Source organism: Nomascus leucogenys, chromosome 3 (assembly GCF_006542625.1).
Source record: "Nomascus leucogenys isolate Asia chromosome 3, Asia_NLE_v1, whole genome shotgun sequence".
NCBI lineage: Eukaryota > Metazoa > Chordata > Mammalia > Primates > Hylobatidae > Nomascus > Nomascus leucogenys.
The window spans coordinates 39041434-39065462 of NC_044383.1; the positions used below are offsets into that span (position 1 = coordinate 39041434).

The 24029-nt window shown below is 38.7% G+C and overlaps 1 protein-coding gene across 3 annotated transcripts in view; it reads right to left on the minus strand.

The window, feature by feature from the left end:
* Positions 1 to 24029, minus strand: part of TBC1D12 (TBC1 domain family member 12) — a 143203-nt gene that overhangs the window by 11966 nt on the left and 107208 nt on the right. For 2 of the 3 annotated variants that reach the window (XM_030809241.1, XM_030809239.1), the window contains exons 6-11: positions 22108 to 22214; positions 15108 to 15188; positions 11711 to 11799; positions 10219 to 10290; positions 6331 to 6408; positions 176 to 304 (exon numbers count right to left, since the gene is read on the minus strand). In XM_030809241.1, coding sequence (XP_030665101.1) covers positions 176 to 304; positions 6331 to 6408; positions 10219 to 10290; positions 11711 to 11799; positions 15108 to 15188; positions 22108 to 22214 — 556 coding nt within the window. The remainder of the gene's footprint in view (positions 1 to 175; positions 305 to 6330; positions 6409 to 10218; positions 10291 to 11710; positions 11800 to 15107; positions 15189 to 22107; positions 22215 to 24029) is intronic. The other variant, XM_030809240.1, reaches the window with a different exon arrangement.

Here is a 24029-nt window from a genome sequence, read left to right on the forward strand (position 1 = left end):
CATTAAGAATCTCATCTTTTTCTGAGTCTTCTCAGCAAACATTCATTAATAAACTATAATATAATGATAAGTTTACATTAGGTCAGATTATCTTGGCCTTCTAATTATTGTTTTTCACTCTAAGAGGCCATTCAAACTACAGAAACAAACAAAGGAAAACATGATCCATTCATACCATGCTGTGATCCACACGAAAAAAGGCCAACTGGCATGGCTTATTCAGGAGATTGGCAAATGCAATAAAGGCATCTGCCTCTTCCAAATTGAGAATGAGTACTGCTGCAATGAAGGACATCCCTTGGACCTTCAAAGGGAGAAAAAATTAGTCAAAATGGACTTACAATAATAAATCTATATAGTTTATTTTATTGTACTCCTAAAAAATTACAGTGACATTACAAAGTAGAATTAACCAAGATTTCTTTTTTCCTTCCCAGCAAAGGTAAATACAGAGAGCCCCTAATGATTATGAAATCTCCCTAATTTCTTGTTCATATGGTGTGGTTTTTCAACCAGAATTTTTGAAAAAAGAAAAAAGTATCAGATTTTACTACTACAAAAGGCTATCTCAGTATATTACCTAGTTTTCATTTCCTCTCAGTCTGAATTCTTTCAAAATAGAGTACAGAATCACAAAATTTAATAAAAATCAGGTGATTATTTTCATTGTTATAACACATCTGAGTAAAAAATGAAGAACTCAGCATAAAAGAGATCTATCAGAAGTGCTGCTGAAATACCAAGAAAGGAGACATTGTGGGGGTTGAGCCTGGAGTACTGGAAAAGCAAGAGACAGAAATAGGAAAAAACCTAAAATGGAAAAGCATGAACTAAGACACAAAAATGGGAACAATAGGACCAACTCAGCTGGAGTAAGGAAAGGCATTTAGAGAAGGTAGGATGTGTTTATGTTGTGAAAGACCTTGAGTAAAAGGCTAAGCTGCATAGATGTTTGCTTCTTGCTTGTGAGTTACTGGCAGCTATCATATACTTCTCCTTTTTTTTTTTTTTGTTTCTTTTTTTTGAAGCAGTGTCTCACTCAGTCACCTAGGCTGGAATGCAGTGGCATGGTATCATCTCACTGCAACCTCTGCCTCCCAACTCCAGCTATCCTCCTGCCTCAGCCTCCTGAGTAGCTGAGACTATGGGTGTGTACCACCACACCTGTCCAGCCCATACATTTCTTTAATTAAAAAAAAACAGTTATCAAACACTTACTTCTGGAAGAGATTTGTATAATGGATTTACACAGTAAGACCATTAAGAATAACTGCAATGGGCCAGGCGCGGTGGCTCACGCCTGTAATCCCAACACTTTGGGAGGCCGAGGTGGGTGGATCACCTGAGGTCAGGAGTTCAAGACCAGCCTGGCTAACATGGTGAAATGCTGTCTCTACTAAAAATACAAAAAATTAACCGGGCGTGATGGCAGGTGCCTGTAGTCCTAGCTACTCGGGAGGCTGAGGCAGGAGAATGGCGTGAACCTGGGAGGCGGAGCTTGCAGTAAGCCGAGATCACGCCACTGCACTCCAGACTGGGTGACAGAGTGAGACTCCGTCTCAAAAAAAAAGAACAACTGCAATGATAACTCTGTCTCTTGTTCCCAGCCAAGTGTTTTGAAAGGGATGCCTACAATCACTATCTCTACTTTCTCAGCTCCCTTTTCTTTTTTTTTTTTTTTTTGAGACGGAGTTTTGCTCTTTTTGCCCAGGCTGGAGTGCAATGGTGTGATCTCGGCTCACTGCAACCTTGGCCTCCCGGGTTCAAGTGATTCTCCTGCCTCAGCCTCCTGAGTAGCTGGGATTATAGGCATGTGCCACCACCCCAGCTAATTTTGTATTTTTAGTAGAGACGGGGTTTCTCCATGTTGGTCAGGCTGGTCTCAAACTCCCAACCTCAGGTAATCCACCCACCTCGGCCTCCCAAAGTGCTGGGATTACAGGCGTGAGCCACTGCACCCGGCTCTCAGCCCCCTTTTCACTCTTTCACACACTTCAGTATGTATTCCCACTCCATTACCATACTATTTTGAGATTTCTCTTGCCAGCATGACCAATGATACTTATTGAAAAACCCAGTGGGTGCTATCTCTCTTAACAGCATTCCCTTAGCTTCTGCAATCCAATTATTTCTTTGTTCTCATCTTATTTCTCTGTCTTATTCTGAGTACTTTTTGCAGATTCTACAGTAATTGCCTATTTGATTTTCTAGAACTTAAGTATGAAGACAGGGACTGTAGTAGGCATAATAATTGCCCACCAAAGATGTCCAAGTCCTTATTAATTACCAGAAGCTATGAAAATGTTGCTGGACATGGTAAAAGGGACTCTACAGATGTGATTACGTCAAGGATCTTGAGATAGGGAGCTTATCCTGAATTATCTGGGTGGGCCTGAAGTAATCATCATGAGGTTCCTCATAAGTGAAAGAAGAAGGCAGGTTAGTCAGAGAGAGATTTGAAGATGCTATACTGCTGGCTTTGAAGACGGAGCTACAGGCCCATGAGCTAAGGAATGTAGGCAGCCTCTAGAAGGTGGAAAAAGCAAGGAAATGGATTCTCCCCTAGAGCTTCCTGAGGAAGCACAACCCTGCCAATACTTTGACTTAAACCCAATGAAGTCTATTTCAGACTTCTAACCTCCAGAATCGTCAAACAGTAACTTTGTGTTGTTGTTGTATGTGTGTTTGTTTAAATTTTTTTTGTAGAGACAGAGTTTTCCTATGTTGCCCAGACTGGTCTCAAACTCCTGATCTCAAGTAATCTTCCCACCTTAGCCTCCCAAAGTGCTGGGATTACAGGCATGAGCCACTGCGCCTGGCCTAATTTGTGTTGTTTAAAGCCACTAAGTTTGTGGTCGTTTGTTACAGTATTCATAGGAAACTAGTACAGAGACCACACCATGTTTGTTTGTTCATAGTTGTATTCTTAGTACCACAATATTTGCTGAATGAATACAAGGGGCAAAGTATTAACCATCTGTAATAGAATGGTAGCAAAGTAAATAGAAGGAATTAAAATTACATTTAATTGTACCTAAGATGTTGTTTAAGTAATGTTATTTTACATACCGCTAAAAAAGAAAAAATGCTGCCAATTAAGCAATGGCATAATACCTTATCACTTGGAATATTTATTTATTTACTTAATTAATTTTTTTGGAGACAGAGTTTAGCTATTATCGTCCAGGCTGGAGTGCAGTGGCACGATACCAGCTCACCGCAACCTTCCCCTCCCAGGTTAAAGCGATTCTCCTGCCTCAACCTCCCGAATAGCTGGGAATAGAGGCACCTGCCACCACGCCTGGCTAAGTTTTGTATTTTTAGTAGCAACGGGGTTTCACCATGTTGGCCTGACTGGTCTCAAACTCCTGACTTCAGGTGATCCGCCTGCCTTGGCCTCCCAAGGTGCTGGGATTACAGGTGTGAGCCACCGTGTCCAGCCCAGAATATTTATGTTATGCATATTTTTAAAGCTATTTATAGCTCATTCAGATTTATCATATATCACTCTTGTTCATATAAGAAAAGAAAATAAGAAAAACAGTTATTTCTATAATTTCTTCAGAGTCCAATTCTTCTAAATATTTTGCATTATTTATTGACTCGTGTGATGCACTGAAAAAGATACATTGTTTATGTAGTATTGCTGACAAAACTGTCTAACCTGAATCTAATCATGAAAAAATAATCAAATTCAAGTTGAGGGTCATTCCGCAAACAACTAGCCTTAACTTTTGAAAAGTGACATTGTTACAACACATACAAAAGGCTGAGGAACTGTTCTGTTTTAAAGGAAACTAAAAAGAACAACTAAATACCACACATGACCCTGACTGGGTCTCTACTAAAAATACAAAAATTAGCCAGGCATGGTGGCATGTGCCTGTAATCCCAGTTACTCAGGAGGCTGAGGCAGGAGAACTGCTTGAACCCAGAGGGCGGAGGTTGCAGTGAGCTGAGATTATGCCACTGCACTCCAGCCTGGGTGACAGAGCGAGACTCTATCTCAAAAAAAAAGAAAAAAGAAAAAAAAAGAATGCATAGTCCTTGAGGGAGAGTCCCAGGAGAACAAAGAGAACAGCAATTGCAGTACAGAGCTCCATCACGCAGGCTGGAGTGCAGTGGCGGGATCTCGGCTCACTGCAACCTCCGTCTCCTGGGTTCAAGCAATTCTCCTTGCCTCAGCTTCCCGAGTAGCTGGAATTACAGGCCTATGCCGCCACACCTGGCTAATTTTTGTATTTTTAGTAGAGACGGGGTTTCGCCATGTTGGCCAGGCTGGTCTCGAACTCCTGACCTCAGGTGATCCACCTGCCTCGGCCTCCCAAAATGCTGGGATTACAGGCATGAGCCACCCCACCCGGCCTGTGGTTCTTTTAAATAAGTATAACTGAAATGTGAACCAAGATTATCAAATTTTTTCAAGAATAAAATCTACAGATAAAACTTTCATGAGTTATTTATAGATTCAGCATATGTTATTCATTAACATAGTTAAAAATGTATTTTGTCAAATCATGACATGAAATAGGTATTCCAATATAATCTACACTATTTTTAACTTATAAAGTAAGTGTGATTTAACTGACTGGTTTGTCAGTGAGCCTTGATACCACCAGTTAAGTTATATGGTGGTCATTTTACATAAATTCAATGACCTAACAGAGCTCATTTCGGCAGCAAATATACAGTGACCTAGTAAGTCTGCAGCCAGGGTAAAAAAAATATTTAAAACATATTCTAAAAAAATCATTATCATAAGTGTAATAAAAGTAACAGTATTTTAATTTTCCCCAATTTTTCTCAGTATACCAGGTTAAACAAGTGCCTTTAAGTGAGGATTTTTGTTTGTTTGTTTTGAGACTGAGTCTCGCTCTGTCACCCACACTGGAGTGCAGTGGCACAACCTCAGCTCACTGCAACCTCTGCCTCCCGGGTTCAAGCAATTCTCGTGTTTCAGCCTCCTGAGTAGCTGGGATTACAGGCACGCGCCTCCACACCCAGGTAATTTTTGTATTTTTAGTAGAGACAGGATTTTGCCATGTTGGCAAGGCTGGTCTCAAACTCCTGGCCTCAAGTGATCCACCTGCCTCAGTGTCCCAAAGTGCTAGGGTTATAGGCATGAGCCACTGCACTCAGCCTGAAGATATAATTTTAATAGATTTTTTTTATTTTTTTAAAGTCTAGTGTAGGCTGGGTGCAGTGGCTCATACATAAACCCAGCACTTTGGGAGGCTGAGGTGGGAGGACCACTTGAGCCCAGGAGTTCAAGATCAGCCTGGGTAACATAGTGAAACCTTGTCTCAAAAAACACAAAACACAAAATAAAACTTAGCCTAAAATGTCAGTAATAGATATTTTGACTAGTCTCAATAAAGGCTTTTGGGATACTTTATAGAAACTGAGAAAGTGAACAATTCTAATGATTGGTAACAAAATGTTTTTGCAACTCAAGTAGTTAACAGTCTTCTATTTTCAATAAAGCTAAAGGAGAATCTAATTGAGTTACTGAGATAATTAAGCCATCATTCTCAGTAAACTATCGCAAGAACAAAAAACCAAACACCGCATGTTCTCACTCATAGGTGGGAACTGAACAATGAGAACACTTGGACACAGGAAGGGGAACATCTACACATCGGGGCCTGTCGTGGGGTGGGGGGAGGGGGGAGGGATAGCATTAGGAGATAATACCTAATGTAAATGATGAGTTAATGGGTGCAGCACACCAATATGGCACCTGTATACATATGTAACAAACCTGCACGTTGTGCACATGTACCCTAGAACTTAGTATAATTAAAAAAAAAAAACAAAAAAGTTGATTGAAAATTTATATATGCCCAACCAAAAAAAAAGTTTGTTTCTTTCATGTATGTAGTTTCTCTATTTGTTTTGATCAGTTACACTAATAATTGTAATAACATAATTAGAAAAAAAGTTTAATATTTAGAATATTATGTATATCAGAAATAAAGCTAATTTTTCATTTTTAATTAATTTATATATTTGTAGCAGAAGTATAATGAGATTACTAAAAGACTTTTGGGCAGAAAAGTGTTACATTAGAATAAAATTCTGTGAGAGAAATGAAATAAAATACAGTAGTCCTCCACTTTCCCTAGTTTTGCTTTCTGAAGTTTCAGTTTCCTGTGGTCAACAGTGGTCTGAAAATATTAAATGGCAAGTTCCAGAAATAAACAAGTCATAAGTTTTAAACTGCATGCTGTTCTAAATAGGGTGGTAAAAGCTGGAGTGGTCCTGCTCCGTCCTGCCAAAGAGGGGAATCATCCCTCTATCCAGCGTAACCATGCTGTATATGCTACCCACCTGCCTAGTAGCCATCTCGGTTATAAGATCAACTGTTGTGGTATTGTAGAGCTTGTGTTCGAGTAATGCTTCTTTCACCTAAATTGTTAAAATAGTGTTATAATTGTTCTACTTTATTATTAGTTATTGCTGTTTATGTCTTATTGTGCCTAATTAATAAACTTTATCATAGGTATGTATGTATAGAAAAAACAGTATATATAGGATTCTGCACTATTTGCAGTTTCAGGGCAAGTACAAAACCCCATATAGGCTGGGCAGGGCGGCTCACGCCTGTAATCCCAGCACTTTGGGAGGCTGAGGCGGGTGGATCGCCCGAGGTCAGGAGTTCGAGACTAGCCTGGTCAACATAGTGAAACCCCGTCTTTACTAAAAATACAAAAAATAGCCAGGCATGGTGGCGGGTGCCTGTAATCCCAGCTACTTGGGAGGCTGAGGCAGGAGAATTGCTTGAACCCAGAAGGTGAAGGGTGCAGTGAGCCAAGATCATGCCATTGCACTCCAGCCTGGGCAACAAGAGTGAAACCCCATCTCAAAAACGAAAACAAAAACAACCAAACCTATATATTCCACTTGGTGTCTTGGAATATATCCCCTGAGGATAAGTGGGGACTGCTGTATATGGCTATTTCCAAAAAGACAAAACATAAGTGTTGGTGAGGTTGTTGAGAAAAAAACTTGCACACTGTTTATAGGAATGTAAATTAGTACAGCTATTATAGAAAACTGTATGGAAGTTCTTCAAAAAAACTAAAAATAGAATTACTATATGGTCCAGCAATCTCACTTCTGGCTATTACCCAAAAGACTTGAAATCGGTATATCAAAAAGATACCTGCACTCCCATGTTCATTACAGTACTACTCAAAATAGCCAAGTTAAGGAATCAACATAAGTGTTCATCAACAGATGAATGGGATGAGACAGTGTGTGTGTGTATACAAAAGAATACTGTTCAGCCTTAACAAAGGAAGAAATTATGTCGTTTGGGACAACATGGATGGAACTGGAGAACATTATGCTAAGTGAAATAAGGCAAAAAACAGAAAAGCAAATATTGCATGTTCTCACTTAAATGTGTAATCTAAAACCACTGAACTCATAGAAGCAAAGAGTAGAATGGTGGTTACCAGAGGCTTGGGGGTGGGGAAGATGATAATCAAAGAGTACAAAAAGCTCCAATTAGAAAGGAGGAGTAACTTTAATTTTTTTGAGACAGGGTCTCACTCTATCGCCCAGGCACAATTTCGGCTTACTACAGCCTCAAGAGCCTGAACTCTAGCGATCTTTCCACCTCAGCCTCTTGAGTAACTGGGACTACAAGTGCACACCACCACACCTGGCTAATTTTTTATTATTTGCAGAGATGAGGTCTCACTGTGTTGCTCAGGCTGGTCTTAAACTCCTGGGCTCAAGCGATCTTCCCACCTTGGCCTCCCAAATGCTGGGATTACAGGCATGAGCCACCATGCCTGGCCTGATTTTTTTTTTTTTTTTTTTTGAGATCTATTACACAACATGGCAAATACAACTAATAATTCAGTTCTGTACATTTCACAATCACTCAGAGAGTAAATCTCAAATACTCTCATTACAAAAAATGTCAGATATTTCAGATGTTGGGCAGGTTAATTACTTTGTTTTAATTATACAACATTATATTAAAAAATCATAATATCAGCCAGGCACAGTAGGTCACACTTGTAATCCCAGCACTATGGGAGGCCAATGCAGGCGGGTCACTTGAGCCAGGAGTTCAAGATAAGCCTGGGAAACAGTGCCCTGTCTTAACACAAAATACAGAAAATTAGCCAAGCATGGTGGCTTGTGCCTGCAGTCCCAGCTACCTGGGAGTCTGAGGTGGAAGAATCACCAGGGACCAGAGGACCAGGAGGTCGAGGCTATAGTAAGTCATGATCACGCCATTGTACTCAAGCCTGGGTGACAGAGTGAGACCCTGTCTCAAAAAAATAAAAATAAAAAAAGAAATACAAGTTCAGAGAAAAAGCAAAAATGTAAAATATTAATGAAGAGCTTGTTAATGTATTTTTCTTTAAATGGACTATGATATAGGTAAATTCATTACAGTATTTAAACTCCACTACAGACTTCTTTTCTTTTTTTTGAGACAGGGTCTTGCTGTGTTGTGCAGGCTGGAACGCAGTGGTCCAATCCTAGCTCACTGCTGTCTGGGAGTCCTGGGCTCAAGCGATCTTCCTGCCTCAACCTCCCAAAGTGCTGGGATTTACAGGCATGAGACACTGTGCCCAGCCTGGGGACTTTTTTTTTTTTTTTTTGAGACAAGAATTTCGCTCTTGTTGCCCAGGCTGGAGTGCAGTGGCACGATCTTGGCTCACTGAAACCTCCGCCTCCCAGATTCAAGTGATTCTCCTGCCTCAGCCTCCTGAGTAGCTGGGATAACAGGCGCGTGCCACCATGCCCGGCTAATTTTTGTATTTTCAATAGAGACGAGGTTTCACCATGTTGGTCAGGCTGGTCTCGAACTCCTGAATATGTAATCTACCCACCTAGGCCTCCCAAAGTGCTGGGATTACAGGCGTGAGCCACCACGCCCGGCCTGCCTGGGTACATTTTTAAAAAACTATAAGATGTCATCATTTAACCAGTGCTAAAAAATTAAATTATTTACAAGTAAACTTACGATGAAAAACTTTAAACTTCAACTTAAACATGTGAAGGGGATACATGGTATTCTTACAATTCATTCACAGAATACCTGAGTAAGAGAGTTTAAAGACTCTTTGCTCAAATCTAACTTTCTCTATAAGGACTATCTTATGATCTTTTCAAATACTACAACCTGCCCCACCCTAAACCTAGCACTTTCCCCCTTTATCATCTCACACTTTTCTACAGCACTTATCTTTTAATATAACATGATTTACTTGTTTGTTGTTTATTGTCTGTTTCTTTCTTCTAAACTGTAAGCATCATAAGGACAGAAATCATTTTGTTCATTGAGGTATTTCAAGTGCCTAGAACAATGCCTGACATATAGTCATAAGAGCACAATAAATATTTGTTCAGTAAACAAACATAGAAATGAACATGCAAAAGAACAAAGTAACTTGTACCAGACAGCCACCCTATAGAGAGGTCTAACATTCTTCTATTTTAAGGCAAAGGTGAGGAGATGAAAGTTCTATAACTTCTAGTTAAAAATGGTAATTGAACATCACATCTTTCTTTGTTCTCCTGCAAAATCCAACTAAAAATACAGTAAAGAAAAAAATAAATATTAACCCACAAGGACTACAAGAATGAAAAATTATATAGTAGATAGTTAATAGTATTTTAGAAATTGTAAATTAAATAAGTGTAGAATGTTAAAACTAAAATATCTACAGAGGAGGAAGCCAATAATCAGCAAGCCAATTCAGCTGTAAAACCCTGAAGGCTCAGAAGCTGAAGTTGTCAGGTACCTGTGAAATTGAGAAATAGAGCTAAAAATAGGATTGGGTGAAAGTCTGTATAAGAAGCAAATCCCCTCCCCTATCCTTTAGGGACAGGTACCTATCCTTCCCTTAACCTGGTAGAACATAGGAGGTTTACTGTCTAGAGGCACAGTCATGGAAAAGAGGGTTAGGAAGAGGGGGACGAGGCATCACACTGACATCAGGGCATGAGATAAAAGTTTATAAATTGCATGGTGAAATCTCCCGCAGCTCCCCCAGAAAGCTGGCAGCCTCAAGTACATACAAGCTCCTGGCAAGAGATGGAAAGATTCTTCGCTGGCTAAATTGATAAGCCCAAGAAAAACAGACATAGAAATACAGACATTTGGGACCTAATACAACATAGGATATTTTGATAAAGAGTGTAGATAAAATGCTTATATTCAAAAAATAGATTGAAACAAATACTTACATAACCAACATCAGGTCTGTAGCATGTGTATGCCCCTAAAATACTATGTAAGACATCATGATATGGGCCACCCTTAGGACAGAAAAATGAAATTTGAAACTGTACAAATAATTGTCTCTAAGTTAATTTTCATATGTTAATAAACTGTAGCATTTCCTAAATGACTAGTTTTAGCATATTTAATAAAAAATATTATAAATGTACTCTGCCAAGATGTTTCCCAAATTATTAATAAGAAATATTTAATACTGCAGATGGGTGCGGTGGCTCATGCCTGTAATCCCAGCACTTTAGGAGGTCGAGATGGGCAGGTCACTTGAGGCCAGGAGTTTGAGACCAGCTTGGCTAACATGGCGAAACCCCATCTCTACTACAAATACAAAAATGAGCTGGGCATGGTGTCATATGCCTGTAATTCCAGCTACTCGGGTGGCTGAGGCACAAGAATCGCTTGAATTCAGGAGGCAGTGGTTGCACTGAGCCAGGATTGTGCCACTGCACTCCAGCCTGGGCAACAGAGTGAGAATCTCTCAAAAAAAAAAAAAAAAAAAAAAAGAAATATTTAGTACTAAATAACAACAACAAAAAAAAGCCAAATAAACTTACTTGATGGATACAAGCTATATAATTTGTCAACAGTTTTAAAATCTTCTAGATTTGGTATAATAAGAGTATGAGAGTATGATGAATACACACTGTTTCATTTTATGTAATACAGCGTCAGCAGAAAAAAAACCATCAAGCTACACTAAACTGTGTTAATAATTTTAATCTTAATGGTAAAAATTTTTATCTCATTTTATTTTTATCAATCTAAAGATAGAAGAATTCCATGTATAAAGACTTGAATCAGCTGGGTGTGGTGGCACATGCCTATAATCCCATAATCCCAGCTACGCAGGAGGCTGATGCAGGAGGCTGATGCAGGAGGATTGCTTGAGCCTAGGAGTTTGAGTTCAGCCTGGGCAACACAGCAAGACCTGATCTCAAATTTAAAAAGAAATAAAGACTTGAGTCAAAGATAAAGTATATATAATGTAGTTATTTCTCTTTTCATAAGATATAAGCAACTTCATAATAGCCTATGTACAAAGAAAACCATTTCTTCCTATTTTAATGATAATTCTGAAAATTTTTAAGTTTTGTGACAAAGTTCTTTATACTTTAACAATTTACTAGGACAAAATATTAAGAATTCATATATCTTACAAAATAAAAAGCAAAATAAATTCACTGTAATAAAATTCATCAAGTGCCTACTACATAAAAGGTATTAAATGCTATGCTAACTACAATGTATTTCGGTCAGTGGAATAAAATAATAGAAATTCCTTTATAATTTTATACCTAGTTTTAGACTTTTTACATAGGGTCCCCAATTTCTAGAGTTTTGCCTTTTTTAAAGTAATAGCTATTCATTTAAAGAATCTGTTGCCTTGGATATTGATAGATTTTTTTTTTAAGTAATTACAAGCTGATTAGAAACCCTCACCTTCTGAAAGATGTAGAGAGATGGAAATGTACGGGATATGTCCAACTTAATTAATTCCAGACTGGCCTCTCGATCAGCAACAGATACACCTGCATTTACCAAGCAGATACAATTTAAATGATCACTTGGCTGTAACAAGTTAAATTTTATAAATACAGAACGATCACACAGCATGTGTTATTTAAGTTAAAAACTGAATAATCAAGAAATTATAAGAAATGTCACATAGCTTTTGTTAGAACTTGTTATTCTCTTGTACAAAGAAAATAGCTATACATTTATCAGAAAGTTATATGGTAAAGGATTTCTAATTCCAGTTTTTACAGAAGATAGGGGCAGACCATCATTTCCATGGTAACAACTAGGAAAAAAAATTACAAATATCACATTTAAAAAATCATCAGAGAGCTATGGATATAGAGAGATCAATAGGATACAATTCCAGAAAAGTAAGAGTCTTTCCTTGGTGAGTAGACACTAGTGTCCATTTTTCTTCCTAGGGGTATCTGCCAGGTCTGGGTATGGGCTTAGGATGGAGCTCACCAAAGACAAAGTCACTCTGGTTGGAGGAAGAGAAACCAGAAGAGCTACACATGGCCAAATAAAACTGATGTGATAGACAGGAATCTGGAGGAGCCCTGAATGTGTGTCTGGTTTTCCCTATGGGACTTTTCTGAATGCAGAAGGCCAGGCTAGAAATGCAGAATAAAATCACCCAAAGTCACAAGGTCTTGAGAGGGCATATCATTGGAGGGAGATACCTGTAATCAAAACAGAACACTTTGGGCCGGGTGTGGTGGCTCATGCCTGTAATCCCAGCACTTTGGGAGGCCGAGGTGGGTGGATCACCTGAGGTCAGGAGTTTGAGACCAGCCTGACCAACATGGTGAAACCCTGTCTCTACTAAAAATTAGCCAGGCATGGTGGAGCGCACCTGTAATCCCAGCTACTCAGGGGACTGAGGCAGGAGAATTGCTTGAACCTGTGAGGCAGAAGTTGCAGTGAGCCAAGATTGTGCCACTGCACTCCAGCCTGGGTGACAGAGCGTCTCAAAAAAAAAAAAAAAAAACACTTTTTCCCATCAAGAAATTTGAAACTCAAGATAAACTAAGTCTATCTAAAGCTACAACCTTGCCCCAACCTAGATCAATTAATGGTTGAATTGAGGTGATAAGCCCTTAATCGAACTGCCTAACAGGAAAGAGCAGCTTCCTCTGCAGGGGAAACCTCAGCTTTGGTTTCTACATTCTCGTTTGTTTTTTTTTTTGTTTTTTTTTGTGTGAATTTGTTTTCATTGGGGAACATGGCACAGGGTGAGAAATGTCACCTTGGGCTATGGTATGCCCCACCTCCCAGAGAATGTCCGTTTGCATTCTAATCTTCCTGAGATGCTTTATGGAACTTTTTCTTCTTCTTGGAGCTCTCTTGCCAGCTGCCTCTTCAGGCCCACTGCTGACTGGCTCCTCTTTGGAGAATTTCCTCTTTTTCTTGGAGCCACTCTACATTCTTTTTATATACAACGTCTGGCATACAATTTAAACATTTAAGATATACAAAGAAGCAGAAAATGTGACTTACAACCACTTTAAAGGGGAAATAAGGGGAAAAACAGCCAACAGAGGCAGACCTGCAGATGATACAGTATTGGAATTAACAGGCAACAACACTATCTGTTATAAATATGTTAAAGAAAATATCTGGCTGATATGCGCTAGAGAAAAAAATAATAATAAATTTTAAAAAGAAAATAGACGAAAAGATGGTGGAAGGAACATGGGATGAGAAGATGAAGAATTTCAACAGAGAAACAGAATGTATAAAAAGAACCAAGTGAACATTCTACAATTACAAAGCATATCTGAAATTAAAAGCCCATTACACAGATTTAGATTTAATAGCAGACTAGATAAACCAGAAGAAAGGATTAGTGAATTTGATGATGGATCAATAAAAATCAATGAAACTGAAGCAGAGAGAGAGAAAAAAAAAAAGAATTGGCCAGGCACAGTGGTTCATGCCTGCAATCCCAGCACTTTGGAAGGCCAAGGCAGGAGGATTGCTTGAGGCCAGGAGTTTGAGACCAGCTAGGGAAACATAGAGGGACCCCATCCCTATATGATGAATTAAATTTTTTTTTCTTTTTTTCTTTTTTTTAGAGACGGAGTCTCGCTCTGTCACCCAGGCTGGAGTGCAGTGGCGCAATCTCGGCTCACTGCAAGCTCCGCCTCCCGGGTTCATGCCATCCTCCTGCCTCAGCCTCTCCAAATAGCTGGGACTACAGGCACCCGCCACCATGCCCGGCTAATTTTTTGTATTTTTAGTAGAGACGGGGTTTCACCATGGTCTCGATCTCCTGACCTCGGGATCCACCCGCCTCAGCCTCCCAAAGTGCTGGGATTACAAGCGTGAGCCACCGCGCCTGGCCTAATTTTTTTTCAATTATATAAAATTATATCTATCCCCCACCAAAAAAAGAAAAAAAAGAGAGAGTGTAAGAGGCTTGTGAAACACTGTTAAATGGTCTACTATACATGTAATTGGAGTCCAGAAGGAAAACAGGCAAGAAAGGGCAGAAGCAATATTTAAAAAGACAATGACCAAAAAGTTAAATGACACATGCAAATTATACATATCCAAGAAATAAGAAAACAGTAATTTATGTAGACACTGCTTCTGACTAGAACTCTTCATTACCTTCAGTTAATTTCTACTGAAGTGCAACTTTCACCATTTATTCTTTTTCTTTGGAGATGAAGTCTGTTACCCAGGCTGGAGTGCAATGGTGTGATCTCAGCTCACTGTAACCTCTGCCTCCCAGGTTCAAGACATTCTCCCTACCTCAGCCTCCCAAGTAGCTGGGATTGCAGGCACCTGCCACTACACCCGGCTAATTTTTGTTTTTTTAGTAGAGATGGGGTTTCGCCATGTTGTCCAGGCTGGTTTCAAACTCCTGACCTCAGGTGATCCACCTGCCTTGGCCCCCCAAAGTGCCAGGATTACAGGTGTGAGCCATCTGCCCAGCCTCACCATTTATTATTGAAAAAATATTTCAGAAGTGAATACTTATAATTTTAATTCTCATAATTTCAATGCTTCATAAAAATGAGTTAAAAATGATGAAATAGCTGCTGTCTGCCAGTACAAAACTTCTTTACCTTTTACGTACTTTTAGTTCTCCACAAATAGCTGACATAGCTAAGAGGTCTTAGGATGATACTTACATGAACTCTTCTGCAAATCAAGTCTTTTTTCTAGCCTTGTTTACTGAAAGGGTTATTAAGATTAAATAAGATGACATATGTAAAGCAATTACTACAGCTTCTGATACATGGTACAAAATCATGCTCAGCAGCTGAATTTTCATCCTAAAATTCTTATTTAAAAAAAGAAATCACACCTTCTGTATCGTTCTCTGAACTTGTTTCACTGAAACTTTTCCACCGTTCTTTTGCTCTTGAGAGGAAGATTTCATAAAGTTCTGGGGGGTGGGGGAAGAACAAAAATGTATGAATAACAGGAAAGAAATATATTTGCAAATTTTAATTTTTACTCTTTACCTATTACAGGTCAGGTCTCTCTGATGTAGCAAGCATCAAAAAAGTGGCAAATCTAAGTACTTGATTCTACCAAAACTATTCATTATATACCCAGAAAGAAAGTAAATAAAATTACTGCATAGCAATCATCCATACAGAATGTACATATGAGGCAGAAAGAGATGCTTCTGCTAAGAAGTATCATTGCGGAACAGCAGAAAAAAATGATTTTTGGAGTCAATCAGACCTAGATTCAAATTCTAGCTCTGCCATTTACTATCTGAGGGACTTCAAGAAAGTTATTGAGCTACCCTGGAACTCAGCTTTCTTTATCTGTAAACCAGAGGAAAAACATCACCTACTCATAGGGTTACTGATGATTAAATAAGAAAATACATGTAAAGCTCCTGGCACCTCATAGCACTTCAATAGATGCTCGATCTTGCTTTCAATCACTCCTGAAACTGGTGTCTCCATTATGATATTGCTATGTAAAGCTACTTATATTTCACACAGACTTGGTGTGTGTCACCAACAAACAAAATCTCTACCCCTATCTTTTTAATTTAAGTGCCTAGTCACTGCACTCCTATATGCAGGATCTCATAAAAACTTCAGGACACGAAAGATTTAAAAAGTTTTCTCAATTCCCAAATTTTATTTGTCTTTATTTTGTAACTAACTATTGCAGATATTTGAAACTACATAAAAATAGGACATTTCAGGGACAGAAGAATAGAAAAGATATGTCTTGCCCAAACACCAAAGTTTATATATTGTCCAAAATAAGTTTTTTGCTTCCATTAATTCTTTTTAAAATTTTATTCATTTTTAAAGGTAATACAAGAACATGGTTTTAAAAAATTTCAAAAAGTAGGCCAGGCATGGTGGCTCATGCCTGTAATCCTAGCACTTTGGGAGGCCAAGGCAGGTGGATCACCTGAGGTCAGGAGTTTGAGACCAGTCTGGCCAACATGGTGAAACCCTGTCTCTACTAAAACTACAAAAAATTTAGCTGGGCATGGTGGTGCATGCCTGTAATCCCAGATACTTGGGAGGCTGAGGCAGGAGAATCGCTTGAGCCCGGGAGGTGGTGGTTGCTGTGAGCAGAGATCGCACCACTGCACTCCAGTCTGGGCAACAAAGCGAGACTCCGTTTAAAAAAAAAAAAAAAATTTCAAAAAGTACAAAATAGTATAGAGAGAAAAATAAATTTCCTATCCTCAGATGCAAGTGTGGTTATCAGAGCTCTAATTCTTCCAAGAATGAAAATATGCATGCACAAGTATATGCATAAATATATAATCCTTTTTAAAAAAATTAAAGTGGCAACATGTTTCATGCACTGATCTGTATCTTACTTTGTTATATTAGAGGTTGTTCCACATTAGTAGATATAGATCTGCTTTTGTTTCTTTTAAACAACTGCATAATTTTCCAAAGTAATGACTATACCATAACAAGTATTCTTATATTGCCAAGAAGCATATCATTATCAAATATCTGACTAGATATATTTCAAACAGACTCTTACTATTCTAATATTTTCTCCCTTCTATTTACTTTTCATTACTACTAATGGTTTGGAAAGAAGAAAATTGAAGAAAAAAAAACTTAAAATTACTATCATTATTATTATTATTTTTTTTGAGACAGGGTCTTTCTCTGTTGCCCAGACTGGAGTGCAGTGGTGTGACCTCAGCTCACTGCAACCTCCCTCTCCCAGGTTCAAGCAATTCTCAGCCTCCTGAGTTGCTGGGATTACTGGCATGCACCACCATATCCAGTTAATTTTTTGTATTTTCAGTAGAGTCAGGGTTTTACCATGTTGGCCAGGCTGGTCTTGAACTCCTGGCCTCATGTGATCCATCTGCCTCAGCCTCCCAAAGTGCTAGGATTACAGGCGTAAGCCACCACACCAGGCAAAATGCCTATTATTTATGCCTGGCTCCATCAGTGATTTCATAGAAGAGACGAATATAAGGTTAAAATTTATACATATAATTATTTGGGGGTTATTAGGTATAAAATTGTAAGTTTAAAAAAAAAACTCAAACTGGTTCTAAGACAGTCAGCTTCAATATCATACCCAAATTTTAAAACTATCTAAAAAAAAGGGGCTCACCAGACAAACCCATCAGTTTTAGAACTCATAAAATTGATCTAATAATAAAAATGTGGTAAGGCATTTCAAAACATCAAAGGACATCTCTCCAGTAAGATTTACAGTTAAGAAGACCTGCATCTCAGTTCAGTTTGATGCTTGGGTCCTCATGTCACACTTACTTTGCTTTGAATCTGCAAAAGGAGAGTTTGAAGCAGGCTTAAAGATACTTTGGACTTGAACAGAGAATACTTTGATTTCAGTGTATATTTTGCTTTCTGATTTTGTGACAATTATGATATTATCCATACTCTCAGCAAAATGCACTTTATCATTTTATATTATGAATAACTGTTAGAACAATCCTTTCATATTCTTACCCCTATTTTACAGATGAAGAAAAACTAAGATTTCCAGATGTTAAGTAATATGCCCAAGGTCACAAACCTAATATATATGGTGGAACCAAGATTTGAACCATATTTGACTGACTTTAGAGCCCTTACTCTTAGCTACTATTCTCCAATGATTATAAATTTCATGACTAAAACAAGTCAAATTACTAAAGCCATTCAAAAGTAAACAAGATTAACAAAAATAAACGTACTTCAATCCAATTTTAGCACCTTTTCCACACTAATAAAAAAGAAGAGAATAAACACACATTCCATTCTCGAATACATAAATGTTTAGCGAAGAAAATCGAAAATTATGTTGGAAATAAATGACTCAGTTATGTTACAAAACTATAAATTTCAAGCTAAAAATGAACCTTTTGATTACAGTATCACAAAACGTTAACACCAATTTAACCAATATTTTAATGTCTAAGTTATCAAGATAACTCAGATTCTAAAGCCAGTTATCAATAAAAATTGAAAACAAAACTTCATATAACCATCAATACCTCATTACCTGTTTGCAAAATTGATTCTTAAGACTTTAAACAATACAGTATGTTCAAAAACTCTTATTATGGATTTAGAAAATCAAACTGAAAGTTCTGACTATAATTTAAAAACAATCTGTTCCAAACTCAGAAAGCAAAAGTAATCTCTGTTTACATTTGGAGAGAACAGTTAAGTCATATAAAATCTAACTTTTTCTAAGTTAAATAAAAACTTAATTCTTCCTTTAAATTCTATTCTAAAAGTTTTTAAGTTCTTTGAAAATAACATGTTGGCTGGGCACGGTGGCTCACGCCTGTAATCCCAGCACTTTGGGAGGCCGAGGTGGGCATATCACCGGAGGTCAAGAGTTCGAGACCAGCCTGGCCAACATGGCGAAACCGCATCTCTACTAAAAATACAAAAATTAGTCAGTGTGGTGGCAGGCGCCTGTAATCTCAGCTACTTGGGAGGCTGAGGCAGGGACAACTGCTTGAACCCAGGAGCCGGGGGTTGCAGTGAGCTGAGAGAGCACCACTGCACTCCAGCCTCAGTGACAGAGCAAGACTCCATCTAAAAAAAAAATAAATAAAAATAAATAAATAAAATAATATGTTTATTACAGGAGACTTGTGAAAATCAAATTTTAAAATAATACATAATCGTAATATCCAAAGTTGGCATTGTTTTTCAGACAAAGGGTAAACATTTAAATTTTTGTTATAATTTTGTCCAATTATATATAATGCTGATTGCTGCAATGAACATTTCTGTAGAAAAGCTTTTGCATCCAATCCTGGTTATTTCCTCAGAGTAAATTCTTAGAACTAAAATAAATAAACAGTCAAAGGTTATTTGTTTGAGACCTTTGGTTAATATTTATGAATGATTTTCAGTCATCCTCATACGGGTAATTCTCATTCATTTTAATCTCTTTTGAGGGATGAAAAACAGTACTTGGATGTTAACATATGTCTTTTTTATAGAATGGCAGGAAAAAATATATGTCTTTGATTTGAGTATCTCAAGGAAAATGGTTAAATAAATTATAGTACAGCCAAATTGTGGAATACAATGTAGCTATGGTACATATGAGGCAGACTTGTATGTGCTAACATGGAAGATGTTCAAGATAGATTATAGGGTGAAGAAAGAAAGCCACAGAATAACCTGATGGCATAAATTGTGGGGGAAAAAATAAAAAAGAAAAGCTTTAAAATTGATCATATGTAGATGCACACTTTATGTACATAGAAAAAAGACCAGAAAGAATATACACCAAATTGCTAACAGTGTTTACAGTAGGATCAGGAATAGCAGTTCAGGTGGAAGAGCAGACACTTGTACCTTCTCATTACTTTAACTTTTTCCAATAAATATAAAAAGAAAAATTTTAGAAGTAACAGTGACAATATATTATTTCTAGTATTAAAGTCCTTAAGTCTTTATATGGTGCCATTGTCTAGCATTAACATTATCATTTAGACCAATTTAGCACATTTTATTATTAATTATTTATTTATTTAGAGACAAGGTCTCACTCTGTTGCCCAGGCTGGAGTGCAGTGGCACAATCACAGCTCATTGCACCTCCTGAGCTCAAGCGATCCTCCCACCTCAGCCTCTCGAGTGGTGTGACCACATGCGGGCTGCCAGGCTAATTTTGGGATTTTTTTTGTAGAGACGGGGTCTCGCTATGTTGCCCAGGCTGGTCTCAAACTCCTGGGCTCAAGAGATCTATCCGCCTCAGCCTCCTGAAGTGCCGGGATTACAGACATGAGCCACCATGCCTGGCCTATAAACTATTTTACTTTCCTCTATTTGATATTATTCTAATTTTATCTAATTTTTAAAAATTATTTATTTATTTATTCTATTTTATTTTTGAGATGGAGTTTCGCTCTTGTTGCCCAGGCTGGAGTGCAATGGCGCAATCTTGGCTCACTGCAACCTTCACCTCCTGGGTTCAAGCGATTCTCCTGCCTCAGCCTCTGGAGTAGCTGGGATTACAGACATGTGCCACCACACCCGGCTAATTTTGTATTTTTAGTAGAGACAGGGTTTCTCCATGTTGGTCAGGCTGGTCTCAAATTCCCGACCTCAGCTGATCCACCAGCGTTGGCCTCCCAAAGTGCTGGGATTACAGGCGTGAGCCACCGCGCCTGACCAAATTATTTATTTATTAATTTAGAGACAGAGTCATGCTCTGTAGCCCTGGTTGGAGTGCTGCAGCACAATCATAGCTCACTGTAACCTTTAACTCCTGGGCTCAAGCAATCCTCCCGTCTAAACCTCCCAAGTAGCTGGGACTACAGGCATGAGCCACCACGTCCGGCTTAATTTTTTAAAAATTCATCAAAACTACTCTGCAAGCCAGGCATGGTGGCTCACACCTGTAATCCCAGCACTTTGGGAGGCTGAGGCAAGCGGATCGCTTGAGGCCAGGAGTAGGAGACCAGCCTGGCCAGCATGGCAAAACCCCATCTCTACTAAAAATACAAAAAATTAGCCAGGCGTGGTGGTACACACCTGTAGTCCCAGCTACTCAGGAGGCTGAGGCAGGAGGATCGCTTGAACCCGGGAGGCAGAGGTTACAGTGAGCCGAGACTGTGCCATTGCCCTCCAGCACGGCAACAGAGCGAGACTCCATCTCAAAAACAAAAACAAAAAAACTACTCTACATTTTGCTCCTATCCACCAAAGTTTAAGAAACTTAAGAAAATAATATAACTCTTTGAAAGTCTTACTTCTTTTCTGTTCTTTAAAGTTTTTTTTTTCTTTTTTTGAGAAAGAGTCTCGCTCTGTAGCCCAAGCTGGAGTGCAGTGGCTTGATCTCGGCTCACCGCAACCTCCGCCTCCCGGGTTCAAGCGATTCTCCTGCCTCAGCCTCCCGGCACACGCTGCCACGTCTGACTAATTTTTTGTATTTTAGTAGAGAAGGGGTTTCACCGTGTTGCCCAGGCTGGTCTCGAAATCCTGAGCTCAGGCAATCCACCTGCCTCGGCCTCCCAAAGTGCTGGGATTACAGGCGTGAGCCACCATGCCTGGCTAAAGTTTTTTCTTTATGCAGCTAATCAAGTTATAAACTTTAAAATTATTTATTTATTTATTTATTTATTTATTCATTCATTCATTCATTCATTTATTCATCCATTCATTTGAGACAGTCTCGCTCTTTTGCCCAGGCTGGAGTGCACAGGCGCGATCTCGGCTCACTGCAGCCTCTGCCTCCTGGGTTCAAGTGATTCTTCCACCTCAGCCTCCCGAGTAGCTGGGATTACAGATGTGTGTCACCACGCCCAGCTAATTTTTGTATTTTAACTAGAGACAGGGTTTCACCATGTTGGCCGGACTGGTCTTGAACTCCTGACTTCAGGTGATCCACTTGCCTTGGCCTTCCAAAGTGCTGGGATTACAGGCATGAGCCACTGCGCCTGGCCTAAACTTTTTAAATTAAAAAAAAAAAAATCCCAAAATGACTGGTTTAGGTAAAGAAGGAGGAAAAGAAACTTTTAGCCTTCCTCCAGTATTTATGTGTTTTCTGTATAAAAGTGGAGCCTTTTCATAATTGACTATTTTCTTTTTTCTTATATATACTTATTATCCACTGCCAAGTAGAATCCCAGAAGTTTTTGATATTTGAATGCCAAGATTATTGATAGTTGTAAACTAAAGGGAAAACCATAAATCTTTATATAAAATGTAATAACTTATTAAATCATAACAGGTTTTGAGGGGATGAAGCATGCTTTTAAAATGACATTATATATGATAAAGGCCATTTATTTTAATGGTCACTCTACTAATCTGCTAGGTAACTCTGTAGATGGCTATTTGTACATGTGGGAGTAACTGAACGTAGAATACAAACCAGGAGTGATATTTAGTTCATTTCCTACAGCTAGACTCCAAACTTTCCCACGGACACTAGGGGGCAATCCCTGCCACCACAATTCTCGAACTCTTCTTGTACTACGCCTAGAATTAAAGGAGGAGAAAAAAGGAGAAAGTTACTTGTTATACCAAAAATACTAGTTGCATGATGGATTATCTTTAGTCTGTGGCCAAGTGATCAAATCATTTTTAGGACTATAGAGAATTAAGTATGTAATGCATTCTTTTCTTTGAGTTCATGCTGCAGGCAACAACAGCCTACAAGATGTATAGGATCCCAAAGGGGCAACAGTAATCTAAAGGGAACTGCGTTTTATAAATGCCAATGAGAGAATCAGAAATATGCGGTCAATTATTTAAAAAACAGGATAAAAGGGACATAAAAATGTGTCACCAATTCAGCACCAAAAACAAAACAACTAAGAATCTACAGTGGGTAAGGCCCCAGTTTTTGAGAAGCAGTAAAGTCTGCTAAAAAAAAATGTCGGCTTTAAAGTCAGATAGATCTGAGATCCAATCTAGTTTAACCATTAATCAAATGTATAACCTTGGGCAAATCACTTAACCTCTCTGACCTTGAGTTTCCTTATAAGATAAATGGGAGTAAAAATACATACACCTTATAAAAGTTCTAAGAATCAAATGCAATTACTTATGTAAAGTGCCTCAGACAATACGTCACACGGTGCCAATATTCAACAAATTCCCAATGTACAAACTACAGTAGGTATTGCAGAAGATATCCCCAATCCTCCAGTCGAGAGGGAAGATAAGGCATATTTTTAAATGTTATGTAAAAAGGCAGTAAGAAAGAAATTCTGTCATTTGCAACAACACAGATGAACCTGCAGGATATTGTGCCAAGTGAAATAAATCAGGTACAGAAAAATCAACACATAACCTCACTTATATGTGGAATCCAAAAAAGTCAATCTCATAAAAGTAGGGGGTAGAATGGTGGTTATGGCTGGTGAGGGGGGAGTAAAGTGAGTGGAGAAAGGTGAAGTGTTGATCAAAGGGTACAAAGTTCCATCAGAAGAAATAAGTGTTAGTGACCTTTACATAGAACAGTGACTATAATAAATAATAATGAACTGTATGTTTCAAAATTGCTAAATGAGCAGATTTTAAATGTTTTACCACAAAATACTGAGAAGTACGTGAGCTGATGGATGTGTTAATTAGCTTGATTTAATCATTCCATAATGTAAACATATACCAAAACATCACATTGCACCAGGCAGGTGGCTCACACCTGTAATCCTAGCACTTTGAGAGGCCAAGGCAGGCAGATTGCTTGAGCCCAAGAGTTCAAGACCAGCCTGGGCAACACAGTGAGACCCCATATCTATAAAAAAATACAAAACTTAGCTGGACGTGTTGGCACGTACCTGTAGTCCCAGCTACTCAGGAGGCTGAGGCAGGAGGATCACCTGAGCCCAGGGAGGTCGGGGTTGCCGTGAGCCGTGATCTCGCCACTACACCCCAGCCTGGGCAACACAGTGAGACCTCATCTTGAAAAAAAAAAAAAACCCTCAAAAAACACATCACGATAGGGTGCAGTGGCTCACACTTATAATTCTAGCACTTTGGGAAGCCAAGGCAGGCTGATCACTTGAGGCCAGGAGTTTGAGACTAGCCTGGCCAACATGGTGAAGCCCTGTTTCTACTAAATACACAAAACAATTAGCCGGGTATGGTGGCTGTAGTCCCTGCTACTAGGGAGACTAAGGCATAAGAATCATCTGAATCCAGGAGGTAGAGGTTGCAGTGAGCTAAGATTGAACCACTGCACTCCAGCCTGGGTGACAGAGGGAGACTCTGTCTCAAAACAAAACAAAACAAAACAAAAAACAAATCACACTGTACCACATAAATATATACAATTATTATTTATCA